The 27,688-nt window shown below is 36.5% G+C and overlaps 1 protein-coding gene across 4 annotated transcripts in view; it reads left to right on the top strand.

Moving 5' to 3' along the window:
• The window catches only part of RECK (reversion inducing cysteine rich protein with kazal motifs), a 70,104-nt gene extending 42,757 nt beyond the window's left edge, over window positions 1-27,347 (top strand). For 3 of the 4 annotated variants that reach the window (XM_062569753.1, XM_062569752.1, XM_062569751.1), the window contains 11 exons: window positions 108-320; window positions 1,027-1,163; window positions 2,595-2,735; window positions 10,208-10,396; window positions 15,764-15,886; window positions 16,381-16,552; window positions 18,581-18,773; window positions 20,129-20,339; window positions 21,703-21,776; window positions 23,825-23,980; window positions 26,073-27,347. In XM_062569753.1, the coding sequence (XP_062425737.1) occupies window positions 108-320; window positions 1,027-1,163; window positions 2,595-2,735; window positions 10,208-10,396; window positions 15,764-15,886; window positions 16,381-16,552; window positions 18,581-18,773; window positions 20,129-20,339; window positions 21,703-21,776; window positions 23,825-23,980; window positions 26,073-26,288 (1,825 nt within the window). In that variant the 3' untranslated portion in view covers window positions 26,289-27,347. The remainder of the gene's footprint in view (window positions 1-107; window positions 321-1,026; window positions 1,164-2,594; window positions 2,736-10,207; window positions 10,397-15,763; window positions 15,887-16,380; window positions 16,553-18,580; window positions 18,774-20,128; window positions 20,340-21,702; window positions 21,777-23,824; window positions 23,981-26,072) is intronic. The other variant, XM_062569754.1, reaches the window with a different exon arrangement.
• Window positions 27,348-27,688: the final 341 nt, after the last annotated feature.

The raw sequence follows: 27,688 nt of genomic DNA, 5'->3' as shown, positions 1-27,688 counted from the left end.
TTTATGCTACAGTATCAAGGTGGTACAACTCATACGGTATAAAGTAAAGCATATGCTGTTTTACTTTTCTTGTGTACCTGCCATATCTTAACTTCTTTTGTTTTAAGGCCAACAGAGCTTTTCAGGAGCTGCAATGCTCAGTCAGACCAAGGAGCTATGAATGACATGAAGCTGTGGGAAAAAGGGAGTATTAAGATGCCATTTATAAATATTCCTGTTCTTGATATTAAAAAATGTCAACCAGAAATGTGGAAGGCAATTGCCTGTTCACTGCAGATTAAACCTTGCCACAGCAAATCTAGAGGAAGTATTATCTGCAAGTAAGTACTTTAAAAAAAAATCTGTTGAGAGGTTCTGCTAAGGGTTTTTATGAAAACTGAAAAACTGCTGTGGGATTGTGCATGGTTTATATTAGAGGAGACAACCAGAAGGAATGTGAGCTTGTATAGTTCCTATTACTTGAAACTCCTAATTGCTCTTACTTGAATCTTCATCACTATAATTTGAAGGTGCTTGCTTGTTAATGAGAGGGATGTATGTGCTTCTATTGTAAAGCTGATTTTTTTTTGGCTATCTGTGCTGTCTATAAACCTTTTTTCCTTTTTTAAAAAAATTTAATCTATTAGTGATGTTTAGCTAGCAGAGAGAAAGATCCGTGAAAGATACGAAGTTCATAAAAATTTGAGACTATGTGACTGGGTAGAAAAGAGAATGAGTACAAGTAGTGAGGTAAAGAAAGGAAATACTTGGTCTTGAAATATACATCAGGCTATAGAAAATATAGCTTGACCACCTGAAAGCAAAGGAAGAGCAGTGTAAACAATAGTTCCTGTCTTTATAGCAGATTTTTTTTCTATTCATATATGTAAAGTTTAGTATCTACATAAACACTTTGTTGTAAGAGGAGGCAGAAGGGGAGAGGTGTGGTTTGGGGAAAGGGAAGAAAGTGGAAAGCAATTTTCTTCATACAAGACCTTTTTTCTTTAAGTAGTGTTCATGAAGTTCTGTTTATTTATTTATCTGAAGATCAGATTGTGTAGAAATACTCAAGAAATGTGGAGATCATAATAAGTTTCCTGAAGGCCACACAGCTGAAAGTATTTGTGAGCTCTTATCTCCAACAGATGACTTGGAGAACTGTATCCCTTTGGATACATACCTGAGTAAGTATCAACATACCTGTGCAACAAAACTAGAAACCAAGATGCTTTGAATGTTTATGATTACTTTTAATCATTTCCATTGTTTCTTTTAAATAAAATTGTAATTACATTGAATTTGAGAGGTGAAAGTATTTATTTAGCATTTTAGAGAAGAATTGCTTGTTCAGATTGCTATATCTCACTAGATTAATTCATTCTGTTTTTGGAACTACATGCAATCAGTACTTCTATACTAATCTGTATCAGATTATAATCTGGCCTATTGAATTTTAATGTATTTTTACCTGATTCAGAATAGACTAACTTAATTATACTTTAAAAAATAGTATTTGTCAATAAGTCATCCCACCTTCCAGAAAAGTACTGAGCAATAATAAAATCACCAGCAGTATTTTATTTGCAGAACAAAAGCTGGATCATGCAGAACTGATCACAGGTGACTGTCGCTTAAACAAGAACATGAATTAGAGCAGAACTTCTTGATGTCCAAGATCAAATTAACCACTGGGCAGTAGAATCTTAGCTTAGTAGGTGTACAGAAGTTTTTGTGGTTCTGTGTTCTTCTAGCACATTGCCTTTGGTCTTATTCCTCAACAAGGAGCACAACTGTATTGGTAACATCTTACTTTGGTTCTAGATTTTGCTAAATGCATCTTTTCCCATTCCTTTCTACTCTCTGCCCATTGCATATTTCTCTCTATATGATTTAAACCTTTTTAGCTGTGAAAATCTGCAAGTTTTAGATCCCCTTGCAAGTTAGATTTTAGTATTTCTTTCTCAAAATCCTACAAAATTAAAAAATAGTAAAATTTGGTTAGAAGGAGCTACAACTGAAAGCATACCTCAACATCTAAACTAATGTTGATTCAGAAGCAATTGGAAAGATATCCTTTTCCTGTTGTTCCCCAAGAGACAATGTAGTAAAGCTTTGGGTTCTTCTCTGCATTTAGCTGCTGCTTTTCCATGATGTCTTCCCTCTTCTGTATTTTATATGAAGAGAACATTACTAGTGAACTAAAGAAAAACAAAAGCTAAGTTATATCTTAAAAGCTGATCAGTAATACCACATTTGATTAAACTTTCAGTGTACTTAATCATAGGTTGTAGGTTTTCTCTTCATTAAACTGCTGTTCATCATCTCTTTGTATATTTGTCATGTAGACAAAATTCTTGAGGAAACAAGATGGAGCAAATAGATTTTTGTTTGTGAAGAATAATTCAGGTCACTGTTTCCAGGACTGGGGACTTAGCTTTTGAAAGAGTTAACAGATTAACTTGACATTTCAAGCTTCTACAAGTATAAGTAAATATATTAAAGATTTCACAAAATTATCAAAAACACTTTACTGAGTACAAGAAGCATTATGTGCTTTATTGCGGAAATATAGACCTCATGTGAATCACTATAGATGACCTGTATATTGTTTTCAGGCCCAAGTTCTTTAGGTAACATTGTAGAAGAAGTTACACATCCATGTAATCCAAATCCATGTGCAGCTAACCAGTTATGTGAAGTAAACAGAAAAGGATGTCAATCTGGAGAACTGTGTCTTCCATATTTGTGTGTTCCAGGTAGGGGCTTTGGACTTCTGTTTATGTGAGTTTTGCTGATAAATATATGGTACTGAAACTTTGTTGAAAACTTTAAAATGAAATGCTGATATCTCAAAAGAGAAAGAACTATTATTACAACTACCTCATCTTTTCAAAAGCTGTATCCAGCATTCCAACTCTTCAGTTTCCTATGTATTTTTATTGTCCACTGAAACAACATCATCTTACCAGATACATTACCTGTTTTGCTTCAGAATAAATGAATGTCCCCTCAGTACAAGAGAGACATGGAGCTATTAGAGAGAGTCCAGCATAGGGCTTCAAAGATGATCAGAGGACTGGAACATCTCCCCTCTGAGAAAAGGCTGCAAGAGCTGGGCCTGCATAGCCTGGAGAAGAGAAGACTGAGAAGGGATCTTATCAATGTCTACAAATACCTTATAGGGGAGTGTCAAGGGGATGGGGCTGAACTCTTCGCAGTGGTGCCAAGCGACAGGACAAGAGGTAATGGGCACAAACTGAAACACAGGAAGTTCCACCTGAATATGATGAACGTCTTTACTGTGAGAGTGACGGAGTAGTGGACCAGGTTGCCCAGAGAGGTTGTGGAGTCTCCTTCTGTGGAGATATTCAAAACCCACCTGGCTGCAATCCTGTCTAACATGCTGTTGGTGGTCCTGCTTGAGCAGGAGGGGTTGGACTAGATGATCTCCAGAGGTCCCTTCCAACCTCCACCATTCTATGTGATTCTGTGTCTGTGTATGGTCTCTAAGCACTCTGCCTGCTATTTAAGATTACAAAAATACAGCACTGCAAATACAGTGCAGCTCACTGCTTCTGCAGGCACCAGGGCATGTACAGTAGCATTTCCATTTATTGTTAGCTGTAGTTTCATAATTTTACTTACTGATAAAATGTATCATGCCTTGAAATTAATGAAAATTGGGCTATCATCTTGGGACAGCATTCTGAGGACTCTGAGAATCTGATCAAATACAGGATCACCTGGGATGTGCTCTTGCATTGGCAGCAATTCTGATATAATATTAAAGATCAAGTTGGAATCTTATGTAGAGTTGTCTCAAATCCTTCTTCATAAATGAGACCAACTTCTTCAAAATTTCTCCAGAAGTTCACTGGAAACTACTTAATGTCTATTAGTATTCAAGCTTTTTTTTTAAGGGGTATACTGTTGCTCTAGCTCCTTCCCTTCACTCAGTTCATGGTGTCTATGTTTAAGGCTTCGAACAGAAGTGACATGCAACATAATAGATCTACCTCTTTTCTTCTCTCTAGTATTTGATTTTGCAGCACTGATGCAGCATGTCGGAACTTCATCTGTAATGACTGACTGCACTGTTAGTTTATTGTTTGAGTAGAGAAAAAAGCAGAACTGCAAGACAGATAAGTTCCATGCCTCTTCCAAATCTGTAGTCTGAGGGAGGTTGACAGTGGAAAAAAAGATAAGCAGGAATAACTTTTTAGTGCTGCCTTGTCCTTCTACAGGAGGCCCACAGTACTACCTTTCATTAAAGATGAAGAATGGGGATGTAGCACTTAGAGCTCACATTTTCCTTGAGTGAAACTTCTAATGCAGGTGCAGCTCACTAAGAAGGCGCTGACAACCATTTGGGAACTACTTCTTATAGCGTAGATGTCATTTAACAACTACACTGGGCTTAAGTTCTGAGCTGATTAAGGAGAGCCTCATGTAGAATGGGTTTCAGTAATCTAACTTTTGAAAGGGCAGGTTTGGGTGTTGATTCTGACAATCTAATTTGTAAAAAGAGCTGGCAAACTGTAGAACATCCAACTTCTGCAACCACTTCTTTGTCCTACCCTAGACACCTGTAGCGCTTGTCACAATTTCAATTTTAATTTTGCTTGTGAAGATTATTTTGGGTTAGTATTTTCAGGACTGAAGACTTAGCTTTTAAAATGAGTTAACAAATTAACTTGACATTGCAAACTTTTCCAAGTATAATTAAAAAAAAATTTTTTTCACAGATCATCAGAAACATAATTTTACTTCTCTGAGCATGCTTCGTTGTAGAAACAGATCTCGTTTAAATAACTACAGATGATCTATTTCCAGTCCCAAGTTCCTTTAAAGCAAAAGTTACCATACTGTGACATGAAGGGTCACCTATGTTTCTTGAGGCAAGAAAGAAAATTTGCATGTGGTGATTGCTTGAAAGCATGTCCTGGGAGAGCTAGATAGAGATTTTTAAACTGAATTACTTGAAATATGCCCTTTACTAGAGGAAGAGGCAGAGAACATTATCTTAGCAGTCTCCCACCAGTGTTCTGAACTCTTTTTTTTCCTATGGTTTTGTGGCTGCTTTGCAGTTTCACAGAATAGTTACGGTTGGAAAGGATGCCTGGAGGAGGGTCAGCTAGAGCAATTTCCTCAGGTCCATGTCTGGCTGAGTTTTGAGCATCTCCAAGAATGGGGACTCTAGTGGTCAGTCACTATCACAGTAAACCGGTGACAGAATTCCCTGACTTTCAGTTTCTGCCCATTGTGTCTCATCCTGTCACTGGGCACCACTGAGAAGTCTGGCTCATCTATCTTTCTAACAGCCTCTCGTAAGATAATTGTAAATGTTAAGATCTTCGTGAGCCTTTTCTTCTCTAGGCTAAACAGTCCCAGCTCTCTCAGCCCTTCCTTCTATGAGAGATGCTCTAGTCCCTTGATCATCTTAGTAGTCCCTCAGTGGACTCGTTCCAGTAGCTCCTTGTCTCTCTTACACGGGGGAGCCCACAACTGGATACAGTCCTTCAGGTGTGATCTCACCTGGGTTCAAGTACAGCGACAGGATCACTTGCCTAGATCTGCTGGCAATGCTCTTCCTAACGTAGCCCACGATACCATTGGCCACTTTTGCTACGATAGTGCACTGCTGGCTAATGGTCAACCTGCTGTCCACCAGGACTCCCAGGTCCTTCTCTGCACTGCTACTTTCCAGCTGATAGGCCCCCAGCATGTTCCTGTGCCTGAGGTTGTTCTATCCCAGGTGCAGGACTTTGCATGTCCCTTTATTGAACTTTATGAGGTTCCTCTCTGCCCATTTCTCCAGCCTGTCAAGGTCTCTCTGAATGGTAGCACAACCATCTGGTGTATCCATCGCTCTTCTCAGTTTTGTATTACCTGTAGACTTGCTGAAGGTACGCTCTATCCCATCATCTAGGTCATTAACAATGAGGTAAACAGCATTAGACCAATACTGGATGCACAAGTAGTGACTGGTCTGGACTTTGTGCCACTGAACACAACATTCTGAGCCCAGTAGTTTAGGCAGTTTTCAGTGCTCCTCATTGTCCACTTATCTAGCCCATATTTCATCAACTTGCCTATGAGAATGTTATGCATGACACATCCAAAAACTTCATAAAGTTGGGATAACATCCACTACTCCCTCCTCATCCACCAAATTAATCATCTCATCCTAGAAGGCTCTCAGGTTGTCCAGCACAGTCCCCTTCATAAATCCATACTGACTACTACTGATCATTATCTTGTTCTTGTGTCTGGAAATGGTATGCAAGATTACTTGATCCATCACCTTCTCAGGATTGAAGTGAGACTGACCAGTCTGCCATTCCCCAGATCTTCCTTCTTGCCACTCGTGAAGACAGGAGTGACATTTGCTTTCTTCCAGTCCTCAGAACTGGATCAGAACTTCTCCTGATCGCTACAGCCTTCTAAAGATTACCAGGGTTGGCCTTCCAATGACATACCCCAGCTCACTCAGAAGTCATGGGTGCATTCCATCAAATCATGGAATGGTTGGGGTTGGAAGAGACCTCTGCAGATCATCTAGTCCAACCCCCTGCTCAAACAGGGTCGCTAGGGCACATTGGACAGGATTGTGTCCAGCCAGGTCTTGAGTATCTCCAGAGAAGGAGACTCCACAACTTCTGGACAACCTATTCCAGTGCTCTGTCACTCTCAGAGTAAAGATGGTTTTCCTTATATTCCAGTGGAACTTCTTGTGTTTCAGCTACTGACCTTCTTTGCCCTGAAGGCACATCCTCTGCTTGTTGCCCACTCAGACCCTTAGGCCAGCAGGTCAGACCCTAGCCTGTACTCGTCCATGGGGTTGTTCCTTTGCAGGTGCAGGACTCTGCACATCCCTTTACTATCCAGCCTCTCATGATCCCTCTGAATAGCAGCACAGCCTTCTGCTGTATCAGCCACTTTTCCCAGGTTTGGTATCATCTGCAAACTTGCTGAGGAGACACTCTGTCCCTTCATCCAGGACACTGATGAAGAAGTTGAACAAGATTGGACCCTGTACTAACCCCTGGAGGACTCCACTAGCTAGCTACAGGCCTCCAGCTAGACTCTTTGCCACTGATGACAATCCTCTGAGCTCTGCCTTTCAGCCAGTTCCCAATCCATCTTGCTGTCCACTCATCTAGCCAATCCTTCCTGAGCTTGCCTAGGAGGATGTTATGGAAGATGGTATGCATCATACCCTTTCACTGTCGAGACAAAGCCTTGCTGTAGTCAAGGCAAACATCCACTGCCCTCCCAACATCCAACCAACCAGTCATGCCATCATAGAAAGCTCTCAGATTGGTTAAGCATGATTTCCCCTTGGTGAATCCATGCTGACTACTCCTGATCACCTTCTTTTCCTCTACATGCTTAGAGATGACATCTGCGATGAGCTGTTCCATCACCTTTCCAGGGATGGAGGTGAGGCTGACTGGCCTGTAATTTTCTGGGTCCACCTTCATGCTCTTTTTGAAGGCTGGAGTGGCAATGGCTTTCTTCCAGTCCTCAGGCACCTCTCCAGTTCTCCATGACCTTTCAAAGATGATGGAGAGTGGCAGTGATGGAGAGAGCAATAACATCTGCCAGCTTCCTCAGCACTCGTGGGTGCATCCCATCAGGGCCCATGGATCTGTGGAGTGTCAGACGTGCCTAAATGACCTCCAGCTCAATCCTCCTCGACCAAGGAAAGGTCTTGCTTTCTCCAGACTTGCTCTCTTGTCTCCAAGCTCTGAGATTCCTGAGGGCTGCCCTTAGCAGTGAAGACTGGAGCAAAGAAGGCATTCAGTAATTCTGCCTTTTCTGCATCCTTTATCACCAGGGCCCCTGCCCCATTCACGAGCGGGCCCACATTTTCCTTGGTCTTCCTCTTACTGCTGATGCATTTGAAGAAGCCCTTCTTGTTGTCCTCGACATCCCTTGCCAGATTTGCTTCCAAATGGGCCTTAGCCTTCCTTGTTGCATCCCTGCATACTCTGACAATGCTCTTATATTCCTCTCAGGTGGCCTGTCCCTTTTCACACATTCTGTGTACTTTCTTCTTCTGAGTTTTGCCTGGAGCTCCTTGCTCATCCACGCTCGTCTCCTGCCCCTTTGCTCACCTTCCTGCTCATTGGGCTGCATCGACCTTGAGCATGGAGGAAGTGAGGCTTGAATATTAACCAGCTCTCTTGTACCCCCCTTCCCTCTAGGGCCCTAATGCATGGGATTCCTCCATCTAGGTCCCTGAAGAGCCCAAAGCCTGCTCTCCTGAAGTCCAGGACTGCGATCCTGCTTATTGCTTTGCCTCCTCCATGCAGGATCCTGAACTCCACCATCTCATGATCACTGCAGCCAAGGCTGCCCCCAACCTTCACATCTCCCATCTCCTACCAGTCCTTCTCTGTTGGTTAGGACAAGGTCCAGCAGGACATCCCTCCTCATTGGCTCCTCCACCACCTGTGTCAAAGAGTTATCAGTGCGCTGCAGGAGCCTCCTGGACTGTTTGTGCCTGGCTGTGTTGTCCTTCCAGCAGATATCAGGGTGGTTGAGGTCCCCCATAGGAACCAGGGTCTCTGATTGTGAGGCTACTTCCAGCTGTCTGTAGAAGGGTAGAAGGCCTCATTGACTTCCTGATCAGGTGGCCTGTAGTAGACACCCACAACAGTATCACCCATATCCTCCCATGCCCTTACCCATAAGCTCTTGACTGGCTCCTTCTCCACCCCTAAGCAGAGCTCGATGCATTCCAGCTGCTCTCACACGTAAAGAGCAACTCCACCACCTCGCCTTCCTGGCCTGTCTTTCCTAAAAAGTACATCGCCATCCATGACAGCATTCCAGTCATGTGAGCTCTCCCACCATGTCTCTTGTGATTGCAATGAGATCATGGCCCTGCGACTGCACACAGATCTCCAGTTCCTCCTGTTTGTGCCCCATGTTGCATGCATTGGTGTACAGGCATTTCAGAGAGGTAATTGAGCATGCAGGTTTCCCAGGAGGGATGCAAGAGAATCCCCCACAGCCATGTCTTATATGCACATCCGTGGCTGCGTGCACTCACTGGAGGCATCCTGATTCGAGCTGTGTTTTGCTGACTACCCTGTCTCTATAATTCTCCCCTTGCCCTGTCTTTCCTAGTCTTATGGTCCAAGTATGGACAAATATGTCCAGGTTATTTAAATGTTTCAGGTTTCTCTAGAGATTTTTAATAACAAAGATGAACATTGGTTTTTGCTTCCCTTGTGTCTCACTTGTGTTTGAAAATCTCTTCTGAAAGTTGGGATAGGTTTTCAGCTGATGCTTTTTGTGAACCTAGGAAAATTGTTTTGTTTATTTTCTCATGATCCTTACAAAACCTTTTTTCTGAAAATCTGAACAGTGTTACTATAGTGGGTGTGTTATCTGGACTTACTGCAAGTCATTCAAAATCATCTGAAAACAAGCTTACCTAAAGTTTATGAAAAGACAGTTTACTTTCTCTGTGTTTATCTGTATTCAATCTTCTTAATGGTTGAAAGTTTCTGGGCATTTGTTGCAGTTCAGCAGTTACTTCTAGTTTAATTTTAACCACCTATTTCTTTTGCTTTTTCTTCTTTCCAATTTTTAAAACCTTTTTTCTTCTTCTTTTTCTTACTTTATTTCCAATTTTCCTGCTTCTTCTCCCTTTCTCTTCTATTTATGTATACCTTGATAAGGAATTCTTCAGTATTCATTTAATAGGTACAAGTAGGATAGGAAGATTTAGTTAAAGATGTTAGAGAGGAGAAAAAATGGGCTTTGCTTTGAGCCTTTAACTCAGATTTTATATTGGAAAAAATGAAGTGTGAATAACATATGACTCATACAGGACTGTAGAAAATGCGATTCCTTGAGAATTATTGAAGTTACCAATCTTTCTCTCTGAAGCTGCATTTCTGCAAATACTTCAGAACATTGTCTCAAGCAGCTATTTTCTATGTCTGCTACTTGTTAACTTTACAAAGTTAGTGAATTTCTCTGAAACATAAGAGCAAGACTGTTTATAATAACTAATGCTCTTATTTGCACAAAGATCTGCTTTCTAATGACAATGAACAATTCTTTTGCTTACAAAATGTATTTTCTATTTCTTCAGCCATTTAGGGATACCTGCAGGTTTTTCACAAATCAAACTGTAGTAGTTATTTTTGGCATTGGTATTTGCCTAAACATTAGTTAAATTTGAACTAAATTTTTTCTTTGTATATAGGTTGCAAATTGGGGGAAGCCTCAGATTTTATTGTCCGTCAGGGTACACTTATTCAGGTCCCGTCGTCAGCTGGTGATGTTGGTTGTTACAAAATTTGTACCTGTGGACACAGTGGGTTGCTAGAAAACTGCATGGAAATGCATTGTGTTGACCTACAAAAGTCATGTATTGTTGGAGGACAAAGAAAAAGTAAGTATTAGAACAGTAAGTATACCTTCATACAGTATCTTTTCCTTAAATAATGAAATATGGTTGAGATATGAAGACCCAGGGCATCTGAATGCAGAGTTTGTCAGGAAATATAAAAGTTAATGTCCACATCCCTATTTATAATACTCAATTCTTATCTATGCTGGAGGGTTCCATTGCTTAAATCAAAACTAAACTATGTCTCTCTCAATAAAAGTCTTTGTATGTAGATTATTCTGACTAAGCCATTTTTCCACAAAATGGCCACTGACTTGCCTCAGATTTTCTGTTAAGTATCTTGTTTCCCTTCTGATAGAGGAACTTGCTTGTGGGTGCTATGGGAGCTGAAGAGGGAGAAAGTTCTTAGATGAAGACCTTTCAGAAGCAGTACAGATGAAGGAAGCATAGTAAAATAAATTAATCTGTTTTAAACATTCTGTAGTTCTGAGGTTTAGGCACACTATAACTGACTCTGCAGTTACAGAACTTATGATCATTCTTATAAATGCACTGTAAAATATTCAGGAACTTTAACATTCTTATAATGAAATAGATTGTTCAAATTCTTGGTCTACTTGACCTTATTATTTTCTATGTGTTTCCACTTAATTGCTCTTACTGTCATAATGTCAATCATTCACTGTTGTTCTTCTCTAGTACCCCACATCCAGTTGTCTAAATAAGTCAATTAAAACTGATTTTATCAAAGTAGTTGTCTGATTTAACAGCAAACAAAATCAGTAATCACTGCATGTACACCTGATAGATACATGCACAGGCATGTGTGCACATGTGCATGCTCACACACACACTGTCACACATGAACACAGACATTCTTAAACACGCATGCATGTACTGCTAGCATAGCTATCCACACAGATACTTTCCCACACTTGTTCCTGCTTGATCCATCTTTTTCCCTTCTTTTCATTGATTTTGATCCTTCCCTTAAACATCCCGTAAGAAATTTGGTGCATTCCCACGATCTGCTTAAAACATTCCGTAATAAATTTTACACAACCCAAAAATTCTCTTCCCCATGTATCCAATGATAAATTTGGTACCCCTTTAGACAATAATGGTGACTAGTTTTCATGACATTATGGAGAGGGAGTTTCTTTTATTGAGTGATGTCCATGGGTTTCACACCAGGAACAATGGTCTTATCGTTCTCCTTTGATAGTCTTAAGAGTAGTAAACTGAGTGTGCTTTTGTTACATTACAAGCATTCCTTTGATCCTTGCTGAGTCTTTGTGTTCACCATGATTAGCCTTTAATCATATAACCTAACATTGTGTATGATGATACATTGTCTTCTATCCACATTTCTTTGCAATGATAACTTACTAATTTTTACTTGTAAACTCTGAAGTCTATTTGAAGTTCTCCACAAGTGATAATTATGAAAAGCAAGTGTGTTCTTTGTAAGCCTATAGAAGGCTAATATAATCTATACTATATTGCATAGATGTGTAGCTGCACTGGAAAGTGTTGAATGTTGACAAAAGGAAAAAAAAAAAGTTATAAAAAGGCTGTTCCACAAACAGGTACAAACATTTTAGAAATATAGTCTTCATTGTCCTCTGCACATGGATTTATTTTAAACTTTCATAGCCAGACTTTTATTAAGGCCTATGCATTTCAGAAAAAAATCTTACTGGATGTTTGATCATGAACATGTCTAAGAACAGGAAAATAGGGATGATACAGTGATTCTTCATACTGTAAGCTTATAATAAATTGAAAGATAATATGATATTTAGTAATAAATATTTCTGTAATCATAAGACCTATGAATGGAAATGAACTATTATTTCAAAACAATTTCCAGTAACTATTAATAATTCCTTCTGGAACAGTCATTTTATTTGGCCCTACTGAGGTTTTAACTTTGTAAAACTATGACTAGTCTTGAGCAGTTTTTGTTGTGAACTAAACTATGCCTTGAAATCTATCTATTGATCTTACTATTATTTTGTTGGTGAGAGAGATAGTGGGTTTTTTTAAGTTTAAAATATTAGGATTGTTTGCTAGAATTGGTTTTGCCTATTAATGAAGAGCAAGGTTAAATTCTAATATGTTGATGGTACCGTGATAAGTCTTGATGTGTGTTTTGACAAAAAGTTATTTATATAATCAGTAAGAATTATAGTTCAACATATGAACTAACGTGGCTAAGAAATGCTTAAAAATGAATATATAAGCAGCTACATTATGATAGTAAAGGCATATTGAACAATAGTTCTTCGACGTTTTCCCCACCATAGTAGTTCTAGATCGTATGCTGTTTTGCTTCTGTCAGGTAATTGTAAGATGAACAGCTTTTTAATTAAGCAATAAAAGAATGCTAACCATCTATTTCTTGAGTTATATTTAAATTAATAATTTTTAAAAACACTTTAATTTTTACTCTACAAAGATAAAACTGGCAAAGGTAACAAGTGTTGAGTTATTCTGAATCTGGCAGTATAGCTGAAAGAGACATGATGCATAATGGTTCTTAAAAGCCAATATTGATTTATTTTCAGATTTACTCATTTCTTAAGAGCTTTAGAAGTGTATTTTTGTCATACAGGCCCACACTGTTCTCTTTTGGAAGGGAAAAAATTTAAAAACCTCTCACTAAGATAGGGTAGATCTTAAAAAATGTCTTGTATATATAATAGACTCTGCTAAACTGTGATCCAACTGAAGACTAGTATCTTAGGATCAGTTAACAACCAAGAACTTTTCTATCAGTGAACAGTTAAAAAAATTTCAACATTGAACATTGTGTTTAATGTTTATAAAGCAGACTCTTTTAAAAAATCAGAACTCATGAGGCTAAGGCAAGTCAAAGATACCTTGTAAGTCCAAAATAACTGAGTCACTTTATCATGTAATAAGACAGAGTTCTTTTTATGTTAAATAAATTTTAAGAAGTGAGGAAAGTCCTGTAGTTACAGTTGGCTCAAATGTAATTTTATCATTGTGAACTCATCATGAAAGCAAATGTAACTGGGATGTATCTTTCTCTTAGAAGATACCAAGTATGTAAATAATCAATTGTGCAATTGTATTTGTCATTCACAAAAGTCTACCTGTAGTGGGCCATGAATTTTACATCTTGCAATATTTTTAATTCAGAAGAGGATAAAAATGGGATGTATATGCTTAAAATTTGTTTATTATTGCAGAATTATTACTATTTGTCTGGATCATAGCCCTGAAAATATGTTAATTTTAATCATATTTTTGTTAGGCAGATCTATAAAGTATTTGGTGAAAGTAAATGCTTTTAAAATACAGCCATGGGCAAATACATTATTTGGATGTAAATTGGAACCTTTTATGGACCATTTTACCCAGAGACAATTGCACTTTTTTTTTGAATATTTGTGGAAAAAAAGTCGTAAAAAGGACTGTCAAGTTGTATTTGATTTTTAATGTTTGCAAAGGGTACAGCTGTCATTTGTGGTGGTAACTGTAACAGCCAAATATGCAGCTGGTAAGTATTCAGTAAGTGCTGTCCATTTAAAAAATATATGTATATGTTGACTATTTGCTGAGACACTGAGAGCTTCCTTTAATATGTCATAGTTACTCATTAAGCATGTATGGTGATTAAAAACCTGTTGTATAATAAAAGAAAATGTAACATGACTAAATAATTTCTAGATTCTCTAGATGATGATATTGAAAACAAGTAACTCAGTTTACAGTTAACAGATGAACTTTTTGTAACTGTTAATTATATTAAATGAATTAATAATTTATGTGGCCATTGATAAAAGCTAGATTTTAGTCATAAAATATGAAATGTGTTTTTTAAAACCGTACTGTATAAACAGAACATTTCTGAATGCTTTATCTATTGCCATTATTTTTTTGAATCTTACTATTGTGAATTAACTACAAGAATAAAATTAATTTGGGGGAAGAGGGCTGTGAGTTTGCTATATTAATTGTTTTTAACTCGAGTTTGTAGTTCTATTACTGACTTCTCTCTTTGAGTGGAAACAAATAGTCTTGCAAAGTTGTCAAGTGGATTCAAAGTTACTTTTTGCTAAAGAAGAGTCATGTAAGAGGTTCAAGATTCCCAATCCTGCACTTGGCATTACCTCCAAATCTTGGAAACTTTTCTTTCTTATATACAAATTCCTTTTCTTTGGGTAGTTCCATGGTTTAAATAGAGCTTTATATGCTACAGAGGCATTCCTCTCCCATTCCTTCTTGTTCAGCCTTCATTTGTCTCTGAGTGCTTCTTCTGAATTGCTCAAACACTGAGGGTTTTAGTTGTGCCCCTTCAATATTTTCAGAAGTTCCAATACTTAAACTCAACCTTTTGAAAAGATTAGAGAGAAGTGCCTTATTTTCTAGGGTACAGTTACTCTTACACTTTCCTGAAGAGCGACGTACTTGCTCACAGTCTTTAATGACTGAGTCATTAAATGCCTGGATAGGCAGGTTGTTACCAGCATAAACTGATTTTACAACATAGTGAAGGATGCTCATATTGTCAGTTCACAAAGCTGAATTGGCAAATTTAAGAAAAATTCCCTAAGTTTATCATTTGATTCTTAGATTCAAGCATCAGAAAGTTATTGACTTACATGGCAGAAATATTAGGCAGATTGCTCTATCCTTACAAAGCAGCTTTCAGTTGTGTTGCTCCTTTTTGAAAGCCAGTGTGTGGGCACAGATCTCTGTGTGTATTCTTGTACTGAGCCTGGATCTGGCTTTCTGTTCAGCTTTACAAAAACCTTTCTTGTTCCCTGCTCTAGACAGAGCTTCTCCAGACAGACTTGTACTGCTTATTGTGACTTAAGTTATGTCTGTAAAGGATGTTGCAAAATGATGAACATTAGAACAGAGAACTACTACTTTTTACCTATTGACAAAATACATACAGGGAAACAAATGAGCACTCCAAAGGAATTGTTGGGATACTGCCTCAAAATTTTGTAGTCTTATGTTACTTCCAGAAAAAAATGCATGTTATCAAAGGTTAACATTTAAAAATATAGAAACTGCTAGCCAGAGCTTGAGAGCACTGTATGCCACTCTTGAGTCTTCAGCTTTTTGAGTGTATTTCTTGTTGTATATTTAGATTGGTTTTAAAAAAGACCTTACTCATGTATGCCTTTAAAGGATGAAGTGTTTGATTCCATGTTTAACTGATTTATCAAAAACACATGTGAAACACTTTTTCTTGAAATGAATAAAAATTAACAAGATAAAAACTGCAGTTGTAGAAGAAACTGAGCAAGGGAAACTAAGGGAACAATTAATAATGAAAATACAGTATCTGTGTAATACATATGAGTATGTAGTCCTCTAGTATGTGTGCATTAATTATATACATTTGCTTAATTTATTTGTTTTAAGGCCACGGAACATCCTTTAGTATAGATTGTAACATCTGTTCTTGTTTTGCTGGGAACTTGATATGTTCTACACGGCAGTGTCTGAATGAGCATAGTTCAGAAGATGAACGTCGGAAGTTTACAGGTAACTTTCCAAACCACAGCAATTTATATTCTTAGAAGATTAGCTTCTAATGCTTTCTTACAGTGCTCATAGGAAAAACGATAATTTGCGGCAAATAGGTTCTTTAAGTATTTGTTTTCCCATGTCCAACCTGTTCTTCAGAAAAAAATGCATGCCTTTAAAAAAAATCAGTCTTAGAAAATAGATCTCAGGAAATCTATAAAAATAGGTAGAGAAAGGGTAATGCCACTGGGATGAGAGACAAGGAGTTTTTGGAATAGAACGGAGAAGTTGAGTACAATTGGCATGAGGCTGTAGAGCAGACTTGCCTTCCTGCCCCCTGTAAACACATACATGCTACAGGTATTGCTAAATTACAGGGGAGAAGAAGCAGTTGAAGATAGGGTGCATCTTTGCGTTTGTTAGAGGACAAAGGTGGCTTAGTGACCCTTCGTATATTTTCTGTCACAGAAAATAAGTGTATGCCAAATTCCTTTTTTGTGTTGCTTTTGCAGGTTTACCATGTAACTGTGTAGATCAGTTTGTACCAGTCTGTGGTCAGAATGGGCGCACTTATCCAAGTGCCTGTATAGCTCGGTGTGTTGGGCTTCAGGACAATCAATTTGAATTTGGATCATGTATCTCTAAGGACCCTTGTAACCCCAACCCTTGTAATAAAAATCAGAGGTAAAAGCAAAATATATTTTAAGTTATTCTTTGACATTTGCTATTCATAAACCAGGTATACTTTTTCTTCGGTAAATGTGCTGTATATTGTAATAGTATTCTACTTTTGGGACACTCCAGTAAAAATAGATATTGGAAGAAACTGTTTTTTATTTATGGTAGTTAATTATGGACTGTAATTACCTCCAGCTCTTGCTTCTGTTTATATAATGCTTAAATTCATTTTACAAGTCTTAGTTTTAGCAATAAAACAGATCGAAGTATAATTTCAAAAAGCAGAACCAATTTTTGTTGAAATGGCAGTAAGTGATGGGACACTATTATTTTGTCTCTATTTGATACTCTCTTCTTTAAAAAATGATCGTATGAATTGAAGGCTTGGATTCAGTCTGGCTTATTCAGTCAGCAATGTCTATACTTTTTTTTTTTTTTGTCACCAAGATAGGAAATATGTATCGCTCTGGAGCACTTAGGCTGTGGCATAATTAGGCATAATTAGATTATCTTTGAAAACCTAGTCTCTTTACAATCTATGAGGTTTCCATGTAAGAGGAAAAAAAAGTTACATAGACATCGTAAAACAAAAATACTGTTCTGTAGTAGTGACAGGAGAAAAGTATACGTTTATTACAGAAGTCTAAGTGTGTGGCTTTGAACATCAGTCTGTATCTTCAATTTTCTCTGTATTGTGCAATAATGCAGTCTCTCTTGAATTTTGCATGTTCTGTTTTGAAAGAAAGCCTCCACAAGACAATGTGTAATACTGTGTTCTTTTGAAAGTTGATGATAGAAATTTTTTTCCTTTTTCTATACCTTGATGCAGAAAACTGCAAAGAAAACACTATAATTTTGTACCTGTAGTCGTAGTTGAGGCACTGAAAAGTGTGAGTTTTAAAGCTACATTGTGGATGTACATTCTTTTTTGTTTTTAACTTTCCCGCTTAAAATGTTTTTCAGTTTTCTAGAATAGCCATTATGCTTAGAACCTCAGCTTGCAGTTTCAATAAAGAACTGTATGCAGTCCATCGTTTTGGGTCAGTTTGATAATATAGTGTAAACCAAACATATAAAAGCCCATTTTAAATGTCTCTAAAGTGTTTTTAATCCATTTAAGATCTTACATTGCCCTTATATGTTTAAAGCAATTAAATCTCAGAATTTCTGAGTCTTCCCTAATATAAAATGGAAACTTTTAAAGCATAGGACAGGAATACTCAGAAAGAATAAGGAAACATTGCACATAATCGAGGTAGCATTATATTCATTTATAGAAAATAAATTGTTAGAAAACCTATTTGACCTTTCATCAGTCTATTCATGAAATTCTGCTAGCTGACATCTCTAACTAGCAGAGGGATGTCTTGCAGGAAATATGACAAATGTTCTGCAGGTTAGGCCATGCAAGGTATGTATTTAATACAAAGGGGAAAGTTTTTCTGCTGTTTATTACTCTTTACTTCTTATCTGTGAAAACTTAAGAGGGGTAACATGCACAAAAGGAACTTATGTCAGTACTAGATTTTTTTTTTTTTTTTTTTTTTTTGTCCCTGAGACAGGATGTGAAATAATACACTAAACCTACAAAGCTAGAATCTAATTAGATATTTGTAATTGAAACCATATACTCTTGTAAGCCTCGTTTTCACTACGCTGTCAAGGGAGAGTTAGTCTAGACCTCTACCCTTGCAGCTCTTTCTCTGCCTTTGCTTAAGTATATATTTACTAAGCAAAGCTTGGGAATAGGTAAGAAGTTTATCCAAACTTTTCTAAAATTCATAGAAAAATACTTGATAAAAGAACATTTTTTATTTAGAATCTTTAGTTGGGTTCACATTTATTGGCTAAATGGGGGTGAAGAAGTTCCAAGTTTGTAGTGAAACCTGAAACTGGCTATGCATTTCCTGCAGCTCTCCTCAACCATAGTTAGCACTAAAGCACTGGGAAAGATATCACTAGTTAATATTTTCCCTGAGTATTCTGAGACTTTAAAAATCCTATGATGTAATATGATAATATTACTTTATGCAGGTGCATACCAAAGAAACAAGTTTGTTTGACTAGTTTTGGAAAGTTCAAATGTAGCCAGCATGAATGTGTGCCAAGGCAATTAAATTGCGACCAGACACGGGATCCTGTTTGTGACACAGACAATGTGGAATACACTAACTTGTGTACTTTGTATCAAAAAGGAAAAAATTTATCATACCGAGGACCATGCCAGGTATGAAATGATTATAAAGCAATGAATATCAAATGTTGTTTGTTCTTTAATGATCAGCTTTGTCATTTTCTAGTTATTCTGGCTTACAGAATGTTTTTTTTTTTTGAAAGTAATGCTTCAAAAGTGTAATCTTAACTTGTATCATAGAAAAGTATTCAGCACAAAGTGATATCTAGGATTTTGTCAGATGTTTTGCTGCTTTAGTTAACAGTTTTCTCAAATCAAAAGCTTTACTTCTGCTTTCTTCTGGAAAATAGTCTGTTGATTTTTATGTGACATCTTCCTATATTTTTCACTAGTAAAGCTTGCATTGAAGTATGTTTGCAATAATCACTGTGGTTCCTTGGATAGTTAAATGTTAATTTTCACCAGATGAAATATCTTTTTAAAAAATGAAAATTAATGCCCAGTCATTTCTCCTTTACACTAAGTCAAATTTCTCCAGACGTACTTTGACACAATTAATGAATATGGCAGGACAATTTTACCTGTGTGATAACTCTTGAATTATCAGCAAAAATAGTGGAGTTAGATGTTTGGGGTCGCTGCTGTATTGGTAACAAGAAGTGCATAAAAATCTTCACTCTTTTGTTTGATTGTGCCCTGACCTTTGCAAGCTTGTTGTTCGTGATGTACTTACCTCTAGTTTCTTTGGAGACTAGGCAGTCTGTAGCATTTTCCTTAGCTGGTCTGGATCAGCTCAGTTTTCATGTGAATCCCTCAAAACAGATTATTCAGTGCCACCATCCCCTGCAGTGTTGGTAGATTATTTCTTTTGCCTTACACACCACCTAGGAAATACTCTTCAAATCTGCTGGTTTTTTTCAGATGATCAAGGTGAATTTGAGATCTTTTTTTTGTCTCAACTGATGGACATTCTTGAAAGTAGAGAACACTTCTTCAGCTTTTTCTCTATTAAAAATACTATTGCTCTTTTAACCCACTTTTGGTTTCTGCCTTTCTGTCTTTATGCCTTCTCTTTCTTGCAGAAAGAGTCTTTTCAGCAATCTTGTTCAGTAAAGAGAATTCTTCTCATTACCCATCAGATAGCTCATGAGATATTGAGGGAATGTGCCAGGCCTGAATAGTAAGAATGGAAGGAATACTGTATGGCTCAATTTTCTCAAATTTTGACTTGCATTCCTCCGTTGCTCTCTTTAAGTACTTATCTTTTGTATTTTTTACCTATTGATAAATTTTCAAGTTGCTTACTCTTAAATTTCCTATTTTTTGAATGTTTAACAATATTAGCAGCAAATTCCCATTAAATTTATTTTTCCAGATATCACAGCTACTCTGAAATCTTGCCTGTAGTGTGAATCTATTGATCTTTATGATGTTTCTACGTATTTCAGCCATTTTGCAAGTCAGTAGAACCTGTATGTGGACATAACGGGGAAACCTACAGCAGCGTGTGTGCCGCCTATTCAGACCGTGTGGCTGTTGACTACTATGGACACTGTCAGGCTGTAGGCGTTCTCTCAGACTATGGCTTTCATACAGACTGTGCTTTTGTTAAATGTCCCCTGGTTTCTGTGACTGGCTGCAAACCAGTTATTGCACCAGGTATGTCAATCTATTTTTGAAGTTTACTGCATGTAGTAGTGCCTCAAGGCTATCCAAGTGTATATCTGGAACAAAGCTTACGTACTTTAAAATATTTTGTTCCATTATATGTTTGAGACAACTAAGAGAAAAAGTAAAATACAGATCATTATTGAGGGCTAGAACAAGGCCAGTGTCAGGACTCAGCAGAGTAATTCTAAAAAGGAAAGGCTTTGACTTTAAGAGTGACTCACCTTCAGTCTTTAGCAACTTCCACTTGTCCCCATAGGTGATGTAAGGTATGTATTTAATATAAAGCGGAAAGTTTTTCTGCTGTTTATTGCTTGTCCCCATAGGACTTACTTGAGAGAAATGAATGAATTCTCTGGTGTCTAGGATAGAATGCCAAACCATCTTCAAAGTAGAATATTTAGGGTAACAAAGGTCATATTTAATTAGAAGACAGACTAGAAATAAGAGGTAGATATCACTTGTATTTACAGTACTGTGAAAAAGGATGAAAGTAGGAATACTTTTGCAGTTGTGCTATTTTGAACTTTTTTTTTTAGTTGTTTTCACAAATATTGTCCCTGTGAAACAGTAGCTAATCAGAGGTAACACATAACAAGAAAGACTCAGATTTTGAAGAGAACTTTGTTTTATGCACGTTTTTTTTTCTTTTGCTCACTGATTTGAAATAGGGTCTCTGTGCTCTAGTATTATATTTAGTATTGTAAATGTCTTTATATGAATGTAAATTATTTATAATAAGTCAAATGAGTGTGAGTTAAACCTACATTTATGGGCTGAAAGTTGAAATATCAGCCCATTGGTTTCTAAGATACTGAGGAGAAGCAGTAGGGGAAATAAAATGTGCATCTGTGCGAAAGTAGAATCTGTCAGATAAGCTGCTTTTACTATATATAGAGATAATGAATTCCAAAATGATATAACTGCATAAATTAATGTTGCAATGTCATACCTTAGCTATTTCAGCTTTTAAAATTCACCATGTCTCTAGTTGCCGTATGCACACAGGCATGTAGTACCTTGCCTTGTAATATGCTGTGTGCCTGTGTTTCTAGCTTACAGTGATGTATCATATTTAAACAATTGGAAATTTATCTTGTTTCACTGAGAGTAGTAAATGCTTACTGAAAGGTGACTAGTTTTGCATTGTCAATGTTTTAAACATAAAAAACCCTTAGATATTGTGCCATTTTACTGTCAATTTGAAAGATTTACTTTGTTCTGGTAGTTTTGATGTTTTCATTTTCAATTAACATTCAACTTTTGACCTCTGCTTACTTTAGTTAAAGTAAAAAGACAATTTGCTTTTATTTCTGAGATTTTTTTTTTTTTTTTTTTTTTTTTGGTCATACAGGTGCCTGCTGCCCTCTATGTGCTGGAATGCTGAGAATCTTGTATGACAAAGACAAGCTGGATACTTTTGCAAGGGTACACAGTTTAGTTGTTCCTTGTGTTAAATGGTTGATGGAAAAGTCAAGATACTGTGTATTCCCCTGAAAAGTTAACATATTGTAAAGCAGTTATTTTTTCTGTAGATTATGTTGTTGGTTTGTTTTTCTTTATAGAGTTTGCACTCTCCTTTAGTTCTTAATATTCAGGTATAAAAATTGAATTATAATGTAAAGCAAAACAGTAGAATAGACCCAAACAAACACATTCAAATTTGAAGGAATTCAAATGATTTGTAACAGTAAAGACAAATGCAAAGGGAACAGCCTGATCTGTGACTGTGTTTTCCTGAATTGTAGTTTTTCCTTGTTAGAATATCTTGCAACACGTGGTTACATGAAATTTTTGTTGCATTCTTCATTCGGTTATAGCTGAGAGATGCTGCTTTCTTACCAGTCTTTAGTCCGGGGCCTTAATGAAAAGGTAGTCCCCCTGTGATATCTGCTATTTGGTACAGGCACTTCTATCACTATGCCCACCAAAATCTTACATATTTGTTGTAGTTTTTATGTCTCAAAACAATACAAAACCTTTATCCAAATTTAGCACTTGCCACCTTCTTTGGCCATTGGCTAGATACTAGAAGTGACAGAGCTCATGATCTCCAGGTACACAAAATGTTTCAATGTTTCAATGTTTCTAGAGACAATGTCTCTAGAATAACTTTTTTACTGGTGAATGAGATATAGGAGTTGATGTGGATAGTCACTATGATCTGTTGTTCTCGTATTCTGGAAGCCTTAGATCTACTTTCTCTGAGAGAATTAAAGGAGTATTCACAGAGGCTGCCACTTCTATATTCTGCTTGCTTTTTTGCTTCTCCTGTTTTAGGCTTCTTTTTCCTCGTACTTAAGTGTCTTTCATAATGATTTCTTTTTCTTGTTCATGGAACTTTACTGTGGCTGCAAAGTGCAGAAAAGGCCCTTGTCAGCCTCTCTAACATCTTGTTTCCTATTACCTTGTAATAAATCTGTTCTTTTAACAAATAACTAAGCAAGCCAGAAAGGTGGAGGAGACACTAACTTCCACAACATACTTTCCTTTATGTAAGATTCTGCAGCGGGGATGTATCTGCTTGAACCCCATGTCAAGTGATAGTTACAGATTTTGTCTGTAATCAGGTGATTCATTCCCCATGTTATTACTCATTATTCATAATAACTACTTAGTTTATGTATTTGAATGGTCTGTATCTTTCAGAGTTCCCTCAAGGCCATTTTTGGCATATGACAACAGAATGCAATGTCAGGCAATATCAGATGAGACAAGTATTATGGGAATGCATTACTGCCTGTTGTACTTTTGAATACTTTGTTTAGAGATTCACCCAGGCTGGATGGGTACTTTTTAAACTAGCATCCAAGTAGGATTTCCAGCTTCCATTGAAGAAGTGACACTTCACACATCAATAGGACTCACCAAGTTATACTGAGCGCAATACCTATCTTTACTAACGTTCTTCTCTTCAGATGTCTATCCGGAAGTCTGAGACAGACTATCTACATCAGTTTGTTTGTCAGACACAGAGACAAGAATTTTAAGAGAAGAATTTATTTATCTGGCAGTTAGGTGGTGCTCTTCAAATGTCACATGTTCTTGTACATAGACATACGTGTGTCTTCACAAAGCCCATGATTTACTGCTTTTCATTTCTGGTGATTCCTGGAACACTTCGATTCTGTAATGGTAGAAGCAGTGCCAGTTGATAGGTTGCTCTGCCAGTTGTTTCCCAGCATGGGATTACAACAGCTGTGACATACAACCCATTAGATTTTTCTGAAGTACATGATAGATACGCATACCAACCATGACAGTGAGAGCAACACACATCAAAAACATGGTTAATTTAAGAAGTTACTTATTTTTTTCCTCTCTTCCTTTCACGTTTGCTTGCTTTAGTTTTGTGTTGAGTAGTTTAATGGTTAAAGCTGATTTTCCAGCATGTTATCAAGTTGTTAAAACTGAAGAGGAGAAATGTAATTTTGCCTAGTATCACACAACCCATGAAATTCTTTGTTTTTTTCCAGGTAACAAATAAAAAGCCAATAACTGTACTTGACATACTTGAAAAAATCCGCCTGCATGTTTCAGTGCCGCAGTGTGATGTGTTTGGATACTTAAGTATAGAATCTGAAATTGTGATTCTCATCATTCCTGTGGATCAAAACCCCAAACCATTGCAGGTAGACTATATTATTATTTTATTTACCCAGCATGGATATACTTTGTTTCCATATGTGTACGCTTGACTTTAAAACTGCTATTTGAAAACAGTAAAATTGGGCATTTTGCTGTGTGCTGAATATACTGGGTTTCTCTAGTGATTTGCATTCAGGTAACTAGCATTATGGAAGGTAGAATGTGTTTTGAGAATCCTGCCCTTTTGGTAAGAGGCTTTTAATGTGGGTAATTAGAGGGATGAGCTGAAGGAGCCTACAGGGCAGAGCAAAGATAAACAATCATAAATTGAATAGCTAATGCCAATGACAGAATAGTATCATTTTAGTTTTAAAATGAATAAAGACAGAGCCTTCAACTTTCTGTGGCCGAAATAGTAGCATATGTCAGATGATGAACATAAATATATTATTGAATGACACTGTTGTGGTCTTAAAAAGCAAGTGTCATAGTTCAGGCTAGCAAACAAGCACATAAAGCTGACAGTACTAAAATCTAAACATAAACCAAAAAATGCAGGCCAAAGTTTTAATTTTTTTTTTTTTAGGAGTGTTTCAGAGCAATGAAAACAAGGGTTTGGCTATGCATTTTTTGTTATCCTGCAGTTTTGGCAACTGCATTTTTTGTTATGCTGGAGCTTGTGCTTCATTTTTAGTTTCTGCTTGCAGAGGCTGTGAAAGACCAGGGAGGAAATCTTCATCTTCAGAAGAAAACAATTCCTTGCCATTTTATAGTTTTTTCTGGTAGTCTTGCTTTGCCCTACTGATTTCATTTACTTCATTTTATAATGAAGTCCTTTTGGGGATTAGGTGCTCTGACTGGTTCATTCTATTAACTTGTATATTGATGCACTTTACTTTAAAATAAAGGATTTAGCTTTGAGGAAAAAAAAGGAGGAAGAGAAAACATGCCCACAGTTTCTCTCTTATCCTTTTACAATACAAACACAATTCAGGCAATTTAATTTCCTTCCTGTTTGGTTTATATTAAAGCCGCTTCCCATTTCCTTTTCATTTCTACCGTCTAATTTTGCATACTCAGTTTTACTTCTAGGATGGGCTAAGTATAGTATGTATATATGTATTTATGTGTGTGTGTGAATATATATATATAATATATATAGTATAATATGAATTGATAGAATCACTGCTGTAAACTTTGTGAGTTGCAGTATAAAACTAGGGCAGATGTTTCTGAATTAGATACACTGTTTGTTTGCTTTCCCCTACTACAGCAACCCTGTTATATCCAGCTCAGATCCAAATTATATCTCCTTTAACAGTAAAGCCCCAAATGTTACTAGAACTTAGGGCATGAAGTCTTGAACCTTGCCAATCTGATCAGCTGTTGCCCAGCCTGCAGCAGGTCCTGCCAGACCCCTGGGGAGGGGAGGACCCTGTCCCTGTGAAATGAAAGGGAGCTGCTGCTCTTGCAGAATTGGAATTTCCTCACTTTCAAGTCTCCAAATATTAAGTCTGGCCTGTTAAAAAACTTTAACCAGAAGCAGCTTCCAGAGCTCTAAAGATGCTTAATACTAAATTGATTTCTGGAATGAAGTAGTAGTTGAGGTGAGAAATTGGATTTTCTAATATAAATTTGTAATTATCATCAAATCAACAGGTATATGGAAAAAAATGAGGTATTGTGTTTGTTCAGGTTTTCCTATTATTTCCATTCTTCTGTCTTTCCCATAAATGGAATCAGTTCTTCCTCATTTGGAAGAAAAATCCTAATAAGTAGAAAATCCTGATTTTCCACTATTGCAGATCTCAAGGCAGTATTTTGGTCAATCAGAGAGGTTATCATCAATTTTAGAGATATTCTCTTCTAGTTATAATTTACTGCAAGCTTTTTAGCATCAACATTCAAAACATATTATCCATGAATTTGGATGGCTTTGGACAGTAGTTTTCATAGTACCAAAGCCCGTGATAAGAGTTTCAATGGCTTTTAAGGACTACTACAGAACACTGATATCAATCTTACATGTTGACTGGAATAATTCAGATATTCCTTCCTAAATTTTGCTGTTTAGTAACGTATTTTCATTAGCATTTTATATGGTGAGAAGAGAAATAATAGTAACTTTTTTCCTAGATTGAAGCCTGCAATAAAGAAGCAGAAAAGATAGAATCACTGATAAATTCGGACAGTCCAACATTAGCATCTCACGTGCCACTGTCAGCTCTAATTGCATCTCAAGTACAAGTTTCACTTAGCGTTTCTTCTCCTTCTGTTAAAGTGGTGCCTGTCATGCACTCTCTGCTCCTAAGCCTTCTATTCACCTTGTCGACATTAATATTTAATACGTAACTACTTAGAAAATGTGCGTAAGTATTGCATTTTTTAAATTGTGAAGGACAATTTAAAAAGGATGTCAGTAGAAGTATTGATATCCTCAACAAATCAGATAACAAAAATATGTCAGATTCCAGAAAATCTGATGTAGCAATATCTTTCAGTGAAGAACTAAGAGTATTTGGAATAATGTGAAAGATGATTCTTCTATTAATAACCAGTCAGATGCTTGTTTAAGCACAATTAAATTGTTTTCCATTGATCCTGTAACTGTAAAAAGAGTCAGAAGAGTCTGACATTACAGATTTATGATTTTTGCGAGGAGGTATATGACTGTTTTTTCCAGCAATGAACAAATAGTGTATTGAGTTTACTGAAAAACATTTTTGCATTATTCAGATGAATATCAATGAAAATGAAAAGCATGCACCTATTTTAAACATCATTTGTGGAAGAAAAAAATTGCTGCTACTTAATTATTTTACCAAAAATTTAGGAGTTTAGTCTCATGTAAATATACTTTCATATTTTATTATGAAGAAAAGTTAATAGCCCTGGACCTATTTCAATAAACTACCTTGGGTAAATATCTTTACTTGTACTAGTGAAGATTTGCAGGACATTGGGCTCAATGCTTATAAAATGACAATCAAGCTTTATACTAGTACATTACTTCAGTGAAGAAATTCATTCGTTTTTATAGTATTGTACATTTCAGAATCTCTTATTGGATGCAAAATTATAGAGAATTTCAGTATCTTTATTTAAGTGTCATTTTAAATATTGCAGTATTTGCATGTTATCTAATGAAATTTATTCTTTAAATACGTTTAAATATCTATATCAACAGTATGTTTTATTACTTATTATATTTTATGCACCTGACCTTAGTCTACATGAAGTATTTTATATCAGTATTATCATAGCCAACATTTGAAGTATATACAGGAAAAACTTATTTTTGCCAAAATGCTGAACTATGAAAGAAAGCACTGAAAATTTTTTGAACATATATGTTACTGTAGCATGTCTGTAGCAATTATTTTCTGCCAATTCTTTTCAATGCAAAGATATTAAAGCTTTTTATTTTAATAAAAAAACGTTTTGGGGTCTTGTGTCCTTATACATGAATGTCTAACTTTATAAAATTCTCTCTGCAATACAGTGTGCATTTTTCTTTTTCTTTCAAATACAACACTTGGAACTAACTACATTTATATGCTTTTCTGATTTATATAGTTAAATCTTGCCAAAGAAAGTAAATTGCAGTATTCTGATTTTTTTTTTAATCAAATCTTTATGGTATGTCTTAGGCATATAAATTTACGCCATGAGCATCAGAGTCAATTAACTATAGAAGAATGTTTGGTTTTTATGGGTCCTTCTTTGTACAGTTATAGTCATCCACAATTTTG

Source organism: Rhea pennata, chromosome 2 (assembly GCF_028389875.1).
Source record: "Rhea pennata isolate bPtePen1 chromosome 2, bPtePen1.pri, whole genome shotgun sequence".
NCBI classification, from domain to species: domain Eukaryota; kingdom Metazoa; phylum Chordata; class Aves; order Rheiformes; family Rheidae; genus Rhea; species Rhea pennata.
The sequence above is the reverse complement of the archived record's forward strand: the minus strand, read 5'-3'. Positions and strand labels throughout refer to the sequence as shown.